Below are 16,846 nucleotides of genomic sequence, written 5' to 3' on the forward strand. Positions count from 1 at the left end.
TGCCTCCACCTTCGTTACTTGGGTTTGGGTGGGAATATTTTAATAAATCAAACGCAGAAATTATCCTTAGAATGTGCTCTTTAACTACCACTATCAGCAGGCAGTGCCATTACTGCTCAAGCTCAAGCAGGGAGCTTTGAGATGGTTGAACAGAAGCTCTCTGAAGCTCTAGGTGCCCTTCCTGCCTATTACAGGGGAAACCAGCTGATCCCTAATCCATCTAAAACACAGACATGTGCCTTTCACCTTAAGAACAAACAAGTATCCCGAGCTCTGAGGATCATCTGAGAAGGAATTCCACTGGAGCATTGCAGCACACCCAAATACCTGGGAGTCACTCTGGACCGGGCCCTGACCTACAAGAAACACTGTCTGAGTATCAAGCAAAAAGCGGGTGCTAGAAACAATATACGAAAGCTGACTGGCACAACCTGGGGATCACAACCAGATACAGTCAAGACATCTGCCCTTGCACTATGCTGCTGAGTATGCATGCCCAGTGTGTAACACATCTCACCACGCTAAAACAGTGGATGACATGCCGCATTATCACGGGGTGTCTCCGCCCTACACCACTGGAGAAATTACACTGTTTAGCCGGTATTGCACCACCTGACATCCGCTGGGAAGTAGCAGCCAATAGTGAAAGGACCAAGGCAGAGACATCTCCAGCTCATCCTTTGTTTGGGTATCAGCCAGCACGTCAACGACTTACATCAAGAAATAGTTTTCTAAGATCTACAGAGACACTCGCTGGAACACCTCAGCAAGCAAGTGTCCAAAAGTGGCAGGCTCAAACCCAGAACCTCAACCAATGGCTGATACCAAACGAGAGACTCCCCCCTGGGCACACAGAGGACTGGGCGACTTGGAAGGCGCTGAACAGACTGTGCTCTGGCACCACGAGATGCAGAGCCAACCTCAAGAAATGGGGCCACAAAGTGGAATCCACGACATGCGAGTGCGGAGAAGAGCAAACCACTGACCACCTGCTGCAATGTAACCTGAGCCCTGTCACATACACAATGGAGGACCTTCTTGCGGCAACACCAGAGGCACTCCAAGTGGCCAGATACTGGCCAAAGGACATTTAATCAACTACCAAGCTTGCAAACTCTGTTTTGTCTGTTTGTTAAAAATGTGTTAAAAATGTAATACAATTGTCTGGTTGCTACTGACACGATAAATAAATAACTACCACTATTCACTTTTCCACACAATCACCAGACAATTGGATACATTTCTGCCAACAATGAACAAGTTTTCTGAAGCCGTAACGGAAGAAGTCGACACTCTGTTTCCGCAACCAGCGCCTCACAGTTCTCCCAACGTCTTCATCAGAAGCATAATGATGTCCCCGCAGATCTTCTTTCATTGTTGGGAACAGATGGAAGTCAGACGGTGCTAAATGTGGACTGAATGGAGGATGCCATACGGTGGTGAGATCCAGTCTCTGAAGTTCTGCTGTGTGCCCATCGTGCACAGATCTTCCGATAGCCAAGCTAAGCAATAATGTGACCCATATGTTCTTGTGAAATGCCAATTATGCTTGAAATTTCTCTCCCTGGGTGATACGACGATCATCCGGAATCAATCTGTCAACTTTTTGCTTGTGAAACTCGGTGGTTGCTGTCACAGGGCGTCCAACTCTTGGTTTGTCACGCAAGTCAGATGTTCCCATATCAACATCTTTCAACTTACTCATCCAATCAATGCACAGTACTCACATCCACACAATCACCATAAACAGCTTGCATTCTCTGATGAATCTCCTTTGGGGTGACACCTTCTGCTGTCAAGAATTCAATGGCTGCATGTTGCTTAAGTCGCATTGACCGACCGTCTGCGCAGGGTTCCATACTTCATACTTTAACAACACAGCCATTCAATGCTAAGGCTTCCTGCCAAACTAGAACTGTAGAGGAGAGTCTACTGAACAAGCCAGTACCTGCCGCATACCAGTATGGCCACCTGTTGAGGAGTTACGAAGGTGGAGGCATTACTTTTCATTCAACCCTCGTATTTTGGGTATCGTAAAAAGAGGGTAGGCTGTCTTGTTTAGTTATTTTTGTGGGGCTTTCTTCTGGGGAACACAGATTTTCGTATCATATGGATTTCCTACAGTTAGTTTGGCCCCACTAAATGGGTAGAGGAGATGATTCTAACGTTGCGCACCCTGGGAAATGACTCATGACAGCTCAGTGGTTCATTTCTAACTTTTCCAGAGAGCTAAGCGTCTGTAATTAGATTATGAGAATGCAAATTTTCTGAATTGGATTTGCAGGAGATGTATATAATGGCCTAAACACCCTAAAGGCTTCAGATCCCATCTGATCTTGGAAGCTAAGCAGAATCAGAGTCATGGAAGCTAAGCTGAGTTAGTACTCGGGAGGGAGACCACTGAAACCTTATGCTTATTTACATTTTCAACTGTCATGTCCAGTAGTTTGTCTGGCTTGGCTTGGTTTGGTTTAGCTGCTGCTGGCTGCTTGGAAGGGGTCAATTTGACTCGACTGCTTGGACGAGGCCAGCTGACCTTCCCTTGGCTGACCTTTCCTTCTCAAGAAATGCCTGGATAAAGAAGGAGTCTGAAAAAGATAGCTCTTTGGTGACAGATAATGTCGTACTTTGGTACTCATATTCTGGGCACCACAACTGAAGAGAGATATTGACAACCTTCTAGTGCAGGCATGGGCAAACTTTGGCCCTCCGGGTGTTTTGGACTTCAACTCGCACAATTCCTATGAATCAACTCCTGGTTTCAGTAGGAGCTATCCAAGGTGCTAAAATAATCCAAACTGGGTTGAACGACCCAACTGCAGTCGTGCTTCAAATCTTGTTTCATCTGCATTTACTCCAAATATGTTCTGTTGCTTCCATTCCAAGCTTGTTTGGTTTTCACTGTCATTAATTTCATCAGTTTTTCTGGCATTTTAATTACAATATTTAGGTGTATTCTCATATGGGAGATGGTTCATGTGGGTGATGCCATGAGTTACTGCATTGCAAGGCACAAGCTGTAGCAACACCACAGATATTTTAGCTGTGGATTTCTACAACTATGACAAAGGGTTGGAGTAGATGAACCTTTTCTGTGACAAGAAGGCAGATGTAAGCACTTCATTTTCAGGATTATCAAAGCCATGCATACTAAATATCACTGGATGCCATGCAATTCATCGAGGCCTCCCCTTTGAGTCACACCACTGAGGTTAACATACTTTGTAAGGGTATGGGAGAGAAACTTCACATACATTACACTTCAATAGCAACATGATTGGCAGCAATGCTGGCATTATTAGATGCTACCCAAAAGAAAAACCAAGGACACCAGATGCCATCAGATATTGGAAACTAAGCAGGGTCAGCTCTGATTAGTACTTGGGAGGGAGGCACCTTCAAATACCAAATAGTGTAGGAAAGGCTGTATTTCAAAGGAAGGAAATGGAAAACCACCTCTGAATAATCTTTGCCTAAAAAAACCTTCTGGGCACCACAACTGAAGAGAGATATTGACAAGCCGGAATGTGTCCAGAGGAGAGCGACTAAAATGATCAAGGGTCTGGAAAACAAGCCCTATGAGGAGCGACTTAAAGAGCTGGGCATGTTTAGCCTGAAGAAGAGAAGGCTGAGAGGAGACATGATAGCCATGTATAAATATGCGAGGGGAAGTCATAGGGAGGAGGGAGCAAGCTTGTTTTCTGCTGCCCTGGAGACTAGGACATGGAATAATGGCTTCAAACTACAGGAAAGGAGATTCCACCTGAACACTAGTCCGAAAATGGGCAATTTTAGGCCCATAAGAGGTCTTTTTTCAAACCAAGAAATTGTTGGAGCGTGTAAGGAATCAGTGAATGTGTCTGCGTGTCAACTGTAAAATAAGATGCATGAAGCTGATTGGTTGGGCTATGCCCAGGAAGTAGGCTGAGTCTGAGACTTTTGGATACTGTTACATGTTCAGGCTTGAGCTATGCCGGTGCTTGGAGCGGCACAGAGAAGCAGAGACAGAGTTTGGAGTGTGTTCTCACTTTATGAGGTGCTGAAGGAGTTTATCCACATGGACAAAGAAAGGTCATTTTAATTCTCTAATGAAAGGACATTATGTGAGTTGATACAACTGATCACACTGTACAAGTTGTTCCAAACTACGAAGAGTAAACTACCCATTCTTTATTGTTCACCTGTGGCATATTTTCTTTCTCTGGCAAGGCAGTGTGTGGGCTGAACAAACGTGAACAACAAACGTGAACGACATAATTATACACTACGCCACAGAAATGGCCTATTTTTGAATCCCTGATCGGCTACGGAAGTCCCACTCTCTCAGCCTCAGAAAAAGGAAATTATAAATATCTTGGGAATATATTTTGACAAGAAAACCCTTGAAGGACATTGGGAACTTTAAGACACATCAGAAGAACCAAAAAAAGTAGACCCCGGATAATTAGGAATATGCCATATTTCAATAATCTATATTTTTCAGTTGCGTGAATCCACAAAACTTCGAAGAGCCCTAAGGCCTGAGGTCTCTTTCTGTGTCCAATAATCTGCTTAAAAGCACACTACCACGGGAATTAAGAACTAAATTAATTACCTTCCAGCCCTGTTAAATAAACTGGCACTTAAGTTCTTACACACACAGGATTATAATAGCATACGAAGAGCAGATGGTTTCCTTTGACCAAATCCAGAACGGCTTTGGAGGTCTGAGCCTGAATGCATTAAAATATTAACCATTATAATCGCTTTTTGCTGCTGAAATACCATATACCGCAGCATGCAGCATAAGATTACGAGAATTAGACTTTTAAAGGCCTGTTGAACCATATTTTACTATTTAATCTCTTTTGATCTGATTCACAGACATTTCAGCCACAAAAAAGAGCCATCGTTTTAATATGCTAACACATGTATTTACTTATATGCAGACTTTTACTCAGATTAGACCAGGAGTGGGGAATCATTTCCATGTAGATGCTTTTGGACTTCATCTCCCACCATCCAGGACCATTGGCCATGTTGACAGGGGATGATGGGAGCTGCAGTCCAGCAACAAGGCCCTCCGTCTGCTCCAACCCACTCTTCTCACTTGTAAAGAGTGAAATTACCCGTTTGATTTGGGGGTGGGGGTGGGGATCATCCCCAAAAGATCTTAACACTCTTGCAAGTTCATATAGATTCCGTAATACTTAAGTATTCCAAAAGATAACAATAACGTTGGAAAATAAGCAGGTCCAAAGCACCTGAAGGGACAAAGTTTGCCCATAGCCTGCTCTATTTATTATTATTTATTTGTCATATTTATATACCACCTTTCTCAGCCTGAAGGTGACTCAAGGCTGTTTACAATCGGCACAATTCGATGTTCCCAACAACATAAAATACAATTTAAAAACATTTTGCAAATACCTCTGAGGATGCTTGCCATAGATGCAGGCGAAACGTCAGGAGAAAATGCCTCTAGAACATGGCCATATAGCCCGAAAAAAACCCCACAAGAACCTATTGATTCCAGCCATGAAAACCTTTGACAATACATTTTGCAAATAATTTAAAAACCATAAAAACCGATAAAATTTCTCAGTGTCTCCTTACTAAAATCATTTTCCAATTCATGTTGTTCAGTCGTTCCATAGATCTGTATTTGCCTGTTTCACTGCATTTTCAAATGCTTGCTCAAAAAGCCAGGTTTTAACTTTTTTATGAAATGTTAGGAGAGAGGGGGCTGATCTAATATCCCTAGGAAGGGTGTTCCACAGTCAAAGGGCCACCACTGAGAAGGCCCTGTCATTCATCCCTGCCAAATGGGAAGTCTGACTTGGCCACGGTAGTCCACGCTTTGGTTACAACCCGTATAGACTACTGCAACGTTCTCTACGTGGGGTTGCCTTTGAAGACTGCTCGGAAGCTTCAAATGGTTCAGCGTTCGGCAGCCAGGATGCTAACAGGAGCGGCACTCAGGGAGCATACAACTCCTCTGTTGAGCCAGCTCCACTGGCTGCCAATTTGCTACCGGGCACAATTCAAAGTGCTGGCTTTAGCCTTTAAAGCCCTAAACGGTTCTGGCCCGACCTACCTGTCTGAACGCATCTCCTCCTATTAACCCGTTAGGACATTAAGATCATCTGGGGAGGCCCTGCTCTTGGTCCCGCCAGCCTCACAAGCATGCCTGGCAGTAGTGGCCCCTCGGCTGTGGAACGCCCTCCCTACAGACATCAGATCAGCCCCCTCCCTGTTGGTGTTTCGGAGGAAAGTGAAGACCTGGCTGTTCGAACAAGCATTCGATTAAGCAGTGTAATTGAATATAGGAATACGGAATAATGGATGATGAGATTGGATTCTGATTTTACTGATGAGGTGCTAATGATTGTTATATTGTTGTTCAATCGTTGATGATGCTACTGTTTTAACTGTCCCATGTTCTTTTTGTGATGTTTTTGCATTGAATTTTGCTGTCGTTAACCACTTTGAGTCGCCTGAGGGCTGAGAAAAGTGGTATATAAATGAAATAAATAAATAATAAGTAAATAAATAAATAAACACATCTGCAAAGAAGATGGGACTGAGGGCAGGGCCTCCCCAGATGATCTTAGAGTCCCAGATGGTTCATAAGGAGAGATATGTTCAGACAGGTAAGCTCGGCCAGAACCATTTAGGGCCTTATAGGCTAAAGCCAGCACTTTGAATTGTGCCTGGTAGCAGGCTGACAGCCAGTGGAGCTGGCGCAACAGAGGAATTGTGTGCTCCCTGAGCGCTGCTCCTGTTAACAACCAGGCTGCCGCCCATTGGACCATTTGGAGCTTCCAAACAGACTTCAAAGGCAACCACACATAGAGTGTGCTGCAGTAATCTATATGGGATGTAACCAGAGCATGGACTACCGTGGCCAAGTCAGACTTCCCAAGGTACGGGCGCAGTTGGCGCACAAGTTTTAACTGTGCAAATGCTCCCCTGGTCACCGCCGAAACTTGGGATTCCAGGCTCAGCGATGAGTCCAGGATCACACCCAAGCTGTAAATCTGCGTCTTCAGAGGGAGTGTAACCCCATCCATCACAGGCTGTAACCCTATGCCCTGTTTGGCCTTGTGACTGACCAGAAGTACCTCTGTCTTGTCTGGATTCAGTTTCAATTTGTTTGTCCTCATCCAGAGTGTCACAGCAGCCAAGCACTGGGTCAGGACCTGAATAGCCTCCTTAGTAGCAGGTGGGAAAGAGTGACAGAGTTGGACGTCATCTGCGTACAGGTGACACCGCACCCTGAAACTCCGGATGACCTCCCCCAGCGGCTTCATGTAGATGTTAAACAACATGGGGGACAGTATTGAACCTCGAAGAACCCCACAAGACAATGGCTGTGGGGTTGAACATGTGTCTTTATGTGTCTCTATGGCATTCATAAGCCAAAGGGCCTATTTTTGGGACATCTCCAAACCCCAGAATAGATTCAGTGCCACCATGACCTAGAAGTGAGCTGCCATTGTTTGGAAGCACTCTCCAAAAGGAGAAGAAAGTTAAAACTGGAGTTTAAAATAGTTAAAACATTACTTTTGTCTCCTGGAAGGATGGAGCGATAGAAGCGGTCCCTCTTTTTCTTTTCTTCCGGATTGGGAGGCAACGGTTTAGAGCCGTGATTCAGGGTTCCCACGTCTTTGCCGCCGGTGCCGATCATGGTGCTGGTGTTCCTCATCGGAGGAGCCGGCGGCTTATCTTCCGCTTCGAGCCCGTTGTTGGACATCTTCCACAGCGGGAGCTACAACCTGGAATCAAGAGGAACGGGGAAGGCAAAACAGAATATCTTATTACACTTGGGTTGAATGAACTATCAAGAAAGCCTTCCGACCAGCAATCAAAGAATCAGGCAGAACAGAGACTGGGGAAGTTCCTTTTTTTGAACTCAAACTCCTTAAACTACAGTAGAATCTCGCTTATACAACATAAACGAACATTGGGTAAACAAAAATATTGGATAATAAGGAGGGATTAAGGAAAAGCCTATTAAACGTCAAATTGTGTTATGATTTTACAAATTAAGCACCTAAAACATCATGGACAGAAAAAGCAGTTCAATACACAGTAACATTGTGCAGTAATTATTTACAAATTTAGGACCAAAACTCTAGTGGAATACTATTTTTCTATCTCTGATCGCTTCCTTTTCCAGTCTCCTACTGTTACCCGTCCGACGTCATAGTTGTCGGCTACCTTCTGTGTCTCTCCTTTGCCCAGTCTCTTGATTGCCTTAAGTTTCTGTTCCATTGATACAATGACCTTCCTTCTTTTGTCGCCATACTCGTGGCAAAGGTAAATAAACCATGCATAAACACTGCACAGCAGCAAACTGTTTCGCGTACTAAAACTAAACCAAGCGACTGTTGGGAAAGGCGAGACTGACCGACCGATGCATGAGTCATAGGCTAGATGTGTGCACTTGGTGAACCTGTTGTAATCCATTTTTGTGTTGCCATGCCTCACCATTGGGAGCAACAAGAATGGGTACAATCACGCTCCCGAACAAGTGGCAAACTTTTCTCATCACCAATTTATGTATGTTTTTATATGTTGTTATATAGAGGCGTCGGATAAGATGGAATGTTGGATAAGCGAAGGTTGGTTAAACGAGACTCTACTGTACCTTATTTATTTATTTCTGTCACTTTTACCCCGCCCTTCTCACCCCCTTCTCACCTTGTTTCCATGGCTATTAGCCATGTGGATTAGTGGATACTTATTATTTATTTATTTATTTATTTATTTCGAGGTTTTATATACCGACCCTCTCACCTTCAAAGAGGGATTCGGACCGGTTCACAACATGTGTTAACATACAAAAATATACAATAACAACACAATGCTACTTCATTACACGGTTAAAATATCACGGTTAAAATATAATATTATTATTATTACTTTATTTATAACCTGCCACCATCTCCCCAAGGGGACTTGGGGCAGCTTACATGAGGCCAAGCCCAACAGTACAAATATACAACATAAAATACAAACAGTAAAATATAATGAAAATAAAAATAAATACAAAAACAATATAAGTGAACACACCAAATAATATAAAATCATAGTAATTGGGCAGGGTGAATTGCAAGGATTAAAAGTTTAAAACACTGGGGAAGCAGGCCATGTAGTGTATCAAGACAGAGGATCAGAGGGATGAAAGTAAAGTTAATTGCAGTAAAAGATAAAGTGGACATTTTATGCAAGGTTTGGTCAAGATCAGGTATTATATTCATTCATTGAAGGAACACTGGAATAGCCAAGTCTTCAGTCTCTTCCTAAAGATTGCCAGGGTGGGGGCTTGCCTAATTTCTCTGGGGAGCGAATTCCAGAGCCGAGGGGCCACTACGGAGAGAGCCCTCTCCCTCGTTGCACTTACGATGGGGGTGGGAGCAAAAGAAGGGCCTCTCCAGAAGATCATGTAGGTTCGTAAAAGAATATGCAGTAATGAAGGTAGGCGGGTCCCAAACCGTTCAGGGCTTTGTGGGTAAGAGCCTGCACCTTGGGTACAGAATATGCGCTTTGGTACATTCTGCAATACTTTAGTTCCAGTATCCATGTTTCCCTGTGGACACCTGAAATTGCAGATAATACTGAACGTTATACAGTGTTCCCTCGCTACTTCGCGGTTTGCTTTTTGCAGACTCGCTGTTTTGTGGGTTTTTGCCTCCTGGCAACGATGGAGTGTGGAAGGGGGTTTCACCCTCCCCCTAGGGAGAGAGGCAGCCAATCATAAACAAAAAGAGAGAGGAGATATGTAAACCATGGCCTTATAGCCCCTTCCTTATAACTAGTACACAAAAAAAGGTACGCAGTGCCTTTAAATCTCTCCTCGCTTCTGCCTCACCTTCGGAACACAATTTATCTATATAAATAAAAATGTAATGTTCGTTTGTGGTATTAACAGAACTCAAAAACCACTGGACGAATTGACACCAAATTCGGACACAAGACATCTACTAATGCAAGGAGTGACCATAACTCAAAAAATTGATTTTGCCATTAGGGAGTTGTAGTTGCTGGGATTTATAGTTCACCTACAATCAAAGAGCATTCTGAACTCCACCAACGATGGTATTGAACCAATCTTGGCACACAGGACTCCAATGACCAACAGAAAACACTAGAAGGGTTTGATGGGCATTGACCTTGAGTTTGGGAGTTCTAGTTCACCTACTGTTTACCCAAAAGCATAAAGAAATTACGTATATTAGAAACCAACACTTTCTCATTACTTTATTTTCCAGATCACCAGACTGAGCCACAGCAATGCGTGACAGGGGACGGCTAGTGTGTGTATGTATGTGTGTGTGTGTGTGTGTATATATATATATATATATATATATATATATACACACACACACACACACACACATACACATAGAGAGAGAGAGAGAGCAAGCGCGTCCCTACTTTGCGGAATTTCACTTTTCACGGGTGGTCCTGGAACATAACACCCGCTATAAAGTGAGGGAAGACTTTATTTAGACTCTATTTCTAGCTCCCTTCAGCACAACGCCACGGTCAACCTCTGCTGGAAGTTGACCATAGAAACACACCGGAATTCCTAGAAATTCTTATTGAAATGTTCTCTCAATTACCAAAGAAACCGTGTTTGCAATTTTTATTTAAATGTATACTTTACCCATTCCAAACTCCTGCAAATATCAAAGAACTTCTGCAACTGCATTTTCTTTGCACAATTGGGAGAAATGGGCCTTTTTTGTTTACTAACATGGTTCATTCCATTTACATTTATGGAAAAGCACTACATCACTTTCATTCCTCCCTGCTTATTACGATTGTAAACATTCCTAATAAATGAGTGGTAGGTTGTTAGGAAGTGCCTAATCTAACCATTGAATTCTCTCTCCAGTAAACTTGCCATATTAACAAAACCTGGAGGAGAAGAAAGAAGCTATTTGTAAGCGAAACCAAAACCGAGAAAGGAATATCCAAACTGCGTAGCAAGGCTATAAAACAAAGCAATCTTAAATCAATTATGCAAAGCAGTCTAATTTACTTTTGCATTATTTGATCTACCTCTGCTTGGCCTCCAGTAAACCTTAGGGTCAGATATAAACCTGTGCTGAATACTAAAATGCAAAACACATTTGTTTGTTTATTTATTTATTGTTTACAGTATTTATATTGCACCCTTCTCACCCTTCTCACCCTTCTCACATGGCAAACATTCAATGCCATTAGACATACAACATATATAGACAGACACAGAGACAATTTAACATTCCAGCTTTCCGGCTTCATGAGGGTATGCTCGATTCTGGCCACGGGGGGAGCTACCGCTTCCCTGTCCATCGAGTCCTTTATGGAGGACTTCTTCATTTTTATGCACACTGCTGGAAGGTTTTATGGTGTCGTAAATTAGTTAAATTAGCCTCTCCGCATAAAGCAGGGAGGCTAATTTTCTACTTGACAGATGCAACTGTCTTTCAGGCTGCATAGGTCAACAGCAAGCTAGACTATTACTGGGTTGTGGTAGGTTTTTTCAGGCTATATTATCATTGTCTAGAGGCATTCTCTCCTGACGTTTCGCCTGCATCTACGGCAAGCATCCTCAGAGGTAGTGAGGTCTGCTAAAACTAGGAAAAGGGGTTTATATATCTGTGGAATGACCAGGGTGGGACAAAGGACTCTTGTCTGCTGGAGCTAGGTGTGAATGTTTCAACTGACCACTTTGATTAGCATATAATGGCCTGACAGTGACTGGAGCAAACCTTTGTTGAGAGGTGATTACACAAGCATGTGGACAATTTCAACAGAAAGGAGGAAACCATGAAAATGAACAAAATCTGGTTACCAGTATTAAAAAAAACTCTAAAATTACAACAGCACAACAACAGAGAGGAAACAAACAAGGACATCTAACCACCTCTCAACAAAAGTTTGCTCCAGGCACTGTCAGGCCATTATATGCTAATCAAGGTGGTCAGTTGAAACATTCACACCTAGCTCCAACACACAAGAGTCCTTTGTCCCACCCTGGTCATTCCACAGATATATAAACCCTTTTTCCTAGTTCCAACAGACCTCACGACCTCTGAGGATGCTTGCCATAGATGCAGGTGAAACGTCAGGAGAGAATGCCTCTAGACCATGGCCATATAGCCCAAAAAAACCTACAATAACCCAGTGATTCCGGCCATGAAAGCCTTTGACAATACATTAGGCTATTACTGGTTGGGAGCTCTCTCCGACCCGGGCTGGCTTTGACCTCTCAGTCAGTAGTGATTTAATGCAGCTGGCTACTAACGCGCTGTGCCACAGCTCATAGTACGTTGGATTCTGGATAACATATGTTCATGCCTGTTCTGTAAAAGACAGGAACATGTTTTAATTTTTTTTAAAAATGCTAAGAAATCTCAGGCTGCCAAATTCAGAGCATGATTCAAAACCTTCATACATTCCTGCTCTTGCAAGTCAGTATCCTGTGGTATTCCCCATTCCGCTCTTAACGTTTTCCATGCAGAAGGAATTTGAGCTGGCGGCATTGCAACGGATCATTCGCACTCAGAAATGATGCCCGATCAGAAATCCACGTGGGAAGGATTTATTTTCATGGTCTGGGGCAAGCATCTCTCTGCCAGATGGGAGGCTCCGGCTCTCTCCAGGTGGGATGGTTCTGGCATTACCCGGCTATTCACATCCCTGGCCAGCAGCCATGAAGACGTTTCTCCCACTATAGTATCACACCAGGAAAAAATGACAGCTGGAGGTAATGTTTCCAAAGAGATCTCTTTGGATGCTCTGGACTGTTGTCTTTCACTGCAAAATGCATGGTTTACAACGTCAAAACTACCTAAAATGAACGGTGTCAGCATTCAGTAGTCACAGAACCATAGAATTAGAAGAGACCCCAAGGACCATCCATTCTAGCCCCATCCTGCCATGCACAACCAAAGCACTCCCTGGAGATGGCCACCCAGCCTTTGCTTGAAAATGACCATAAAAGAAGACTTCATCATACTCCAAGGCAGTATATTCCACTATTGAACAGCTCTTCCTAACGTTAGATGGAATTTCTTTTCGTGCAGTTCGAATGCTTTGCTCTGTGCTCCAGTTTCTAGAGAAGAAGAAAACAAGCCTGCTGCGATGACGCTAGCCAATTGTACAGGGCTGCCACCAATTTGCAAAGTCTATCCCACCTCTGACACCAAATTTGCGAAGTCTGCACGCACCAGTTGTACAATTGTGCCAATTGCAAAGGTGCTGCAAGTCCAACAACAGACAGGGTATAGGGTTTTTAACTTTAAGGAACCCACCCGCTGTCACCAATTGTATAGACTGTTCTTAAATTCTGCCACCAATTATGCAGGTGTGGATGATTATGGATGTAATTAAGGTAACTGCCACCAAAGTGAGGTATTGCCGATGAGAACTGGCTCCCCAGACGCAGATTAATGGAGATGACACGGTCTTCAACAAAAGTTAATAAGTTTATTTTTTACAAAGCGTATGGTTGCAGGCTGTTAATTAACTTGGAATAACTTTGAATAACTTATAGAACTTGGAATGTAACTTGATTTGCAATACAGTTTACTCTTCTCGATGACACAACTTGTGATTGACTTTTACTGTGGTGAAGCACTTTATTAAACAATGTTTCCTAATGTGAAGAGCCTTCTAATTTGATCCTTCTTGATCAAATCCCACATCACTAGTCTTTCCCTGACTAGTGATCTAAACAAGCTTCCCTTAGTCCTCTCTGACTAAAGAAACTATTTAGGTTTCCCCCTTCACCAATGTTTCACCTAGCTCCAACAGACAGGAGTTCTTTGTCCCACTCTGGTCATTCCACAGATATATAAACCCATTTTCCTAGTTTCCAACAGACCTCACAACCTCTGAAGATGCTTGTCATAGATGCAGGCAAAACGTCAAGAGAGAATGCCTCTAGAACGTGGCCATATAGCCCAAAAAGACCTACAACAACCCAGTGATTCCGGCCATGAATGACCAGGGTGGGACAAAGAACTCCTGTCTGTTGGAGCTAGGTGAAACATTCCAACAGACCTCACAACCTCTGAAGATGCTTGTCATAGATGCAGGCAAAACGTCAAGAGAGAATGCCTCTAGAACGTGGCCATATAGCCCAAAAAGACCTACAACAACTCAGTGATTCCGGCCATGAATGACCAGGGTGGGACAAAGAACTCCTGTCTGTTGGAGCTAGGTGAAACATTCCAACAGACCTCACAACCTCTGAGGATGCTTGCCATAGATGCAGGCGAAACGTCAGGAGAGAATGCCTCTAGAACGTGGCCTTATAGCCCAAAAAAACCTACAACAACCCAGTAATTACACATTGTTTGTGGCAGCCACAAAAACAGAGTTTCTGGAGTAGAGCAACTACTTTCAAAGGTAAGGACTGCATGATTAAACAGGAAATAACACTTTCAAACCAGGAACAGAAGATTTTTCATATTTGCATAGCGTTCTTGACAAACCTATCCATACACAAAATAAATAAACCGCAAGCAGCTGCTCTTCACAGGAGCATCCATAATTCATCTGCCATCATGAAGCTCAATAAAGCAGCCAACTTTTCACGCTGCATCAGATGAGGACATCTCTTTGACATTCAGACATAATTACATTGCATTCAAAACTCAGCACCAAGGTCAGGCCTCCAAAGGGGAAAAAAAACACGCCGAAAGGAGAACTTTCTTAGGAGTGTGATGATTATTTCGGCGTTTCAAAAGCAGCCTTGGAAATGAAAGTTCGGGAATTGATGTCACCGGTCTGAGGCGGAAAATACCACTGATTATTGGACCTCTTGAAGCATCTTTGTCCTCAGATAACACATGCCATATGCTTTGAAGATGTACAAAAGCACTGTTTTTAAATTGCAGAATCATAGAATTGGAAGAATTCTCAAGCTTCCTAATGCAGTGACCCCTTAATACGGTTCCTCATGTTGTGGTGACCCCCAACCATAACATTATTTTCATTGCTATTTCATAATTGTAATTTTGCTACTGTCATGCATCGTAATGTAAATATCTGATATGCAGGATGTATTTTCATTCACTGGACCAAATTTGGCACAAATATCTGATACGTCCAAATTTGAATACTGGTAGGGTTGGGGGGTGATTTCGTCATTTGGGAGCTGTAGTTGCTGGGATTTATAGTTCACCTACAATCAGAGAGCATTCTGAACTCCACCAATGATGAAACTGAACCAAACTTGGCACACAGTTTGGTTCAAAATGGAGATGAGCACCACACCCCAGAGTCTGACCAGACTCCCATGACCAAGAGAAAATACTAGAAGGGTTTGATGGGCATTGGCCTTGAGTTTGGGAGTTGTAGTTCACCTACATCCAGAGAGCACTGTGGACTCAAACAATGATGAATCCGGACCAAACTTGGCACAAATAGTCAATATGACCAAATGTGAAGACTGGTGGAGTTTGGGAGAAATAGACCTTGACATTTGGGAGTTGTAATTTCTGGGGTTTATAGTTCACCTACAGTCAAAGAGCATTCTGAACTCCACCAATGATGAAATTGAACCAAACTTGGCACACGGAACTCCCATGACCAAGAAAAAATACTGGAAGGGCTTGATGGGCATTGGCCTTGAGTTTGGGAGTTGTAGTTCACCTACATCCAGAGAGCACTGTGGATTCAAACAATGATGGATCCGGACCAAACTTGGCACGGATACTCAATATACCCATATGTGAAAACTGATGGAGTTTGGAGAAATAGACCTTGACATTTGGGAATTGTAATTGCTGGGATTTATAGTTCACCTGCAACCAAAGAGAATTCTGAACTTCATCAACAAAGGAATGGCACACAGAACTCCCATGACCAACAGAAAATACTGAAAGAGTTTGGTGAGCACTGACCTTGAGGTTTGGAGTTGTAGTTCACCTACATCCAGAGAGCACTGCGGACTCAAAACAATGATGGGTCTGGAACAAATTTGGCATGAATACTCACTATGCCCAAATGTGAACACTGGTGGAGTTGGGGGGAAATACCAAAGAGCATTCTGAACTTCATCAACAATGGAATTGAACCAAACTCAGCACACAGAACTCCCATGACCAACAAAAAAACACTAGAAGGGTTTGGTGGCCATTGACCTTGCGTTTGGGAGTTGTAGTTCACCTACATCCAGGGAGCACTGTGGACTCAAACAATGATAGATCTGGATCAAACTTGGCACAAATACTCACTATGCCCAAATGTGAACACTGGTGCAGTTTGGGGAAAATAGACCTTGACATTTGGGAGTTGTAATTGCTGGGATTTATAGTTCACCTACAATCAAAGAGCATTCTGAACCCCACCGACAAAATTGGGCCAAACTTCCCACACAGAACCCCCATGACCAACAGAAAGTACTTGTGTTTTCTGATGGTCTTTGGCGACCCCTATGACACCCCCTCGCAACCCCCCCCCCCCAGGGGTCTCGACCCCCAGGTTGAGAAACGCTGATCTAGTTCAACTCCTGTCTGCCATGCAGGAAAAGCACAATCAAAGCACCTCCAACAGATGGCCATCGAGGCTCTGTTTTAAAACCTCCAAGGAAGGAGCTTCCATCACAAGTTAAGAACGTCATTATTATTCTTGGCAAAGCAGTTTTCAACCACGTGCCCCAATGTTGTGAAATTCAAACTCCCCTTTTCTTCGGCTTCAAATCACTCTCCACCCGTCCTGCAGTCAATGCAAAGCAGAGAAAACCAAATGGAGCATGACGAGATGTAGTAGGCAATAGGCTGAACCTGCTTACCCAACAAGATTAGACAGGATCTGGTGTTGTTAAGGCCCTTCGCTGATCCTTTTTAAAGTAGAGATG

General features: G+C 43.4%; 1 protein-coding gene across 1 annotated transcript in view; it reads right to left on the reverse strand.

The window, feature by feature from the left end:
• Positions 1-16,846, reverse strand: part of PAK1 (p21 (RAC1) activated kinase 1) — a 133,834-nt gene that overhangs the window by 54,806 nt on the left and 62,182 nt on the right. The window contains exon 2 of the mRNA XM_067466475.1: positions 7,546-7,757. Within this exon, the coding sequence (XP_067322576.1) occupies positions 7,546-7,735 (190 nt within the window). The 5' untranslated portion in view covers positions 7,736-7,757. The remainder of the gene's footprint in view (positions 1-7,545; positions 7,758-16,846) is intronic.

This window comes from Anolis sagrei, chromosome 3 (assembly GCF_037176765.1).
Source record: "Anolis sagrei isolate rAnoSag1 chromosome 3, rAnoSag1.mat, whole genome shotgun sequence".
NCBI lineage: Eukaryota > Metazoa > Chordata > Lepidosauria > Squamata > Dactyloidae > Anolis > Anolis sagrei.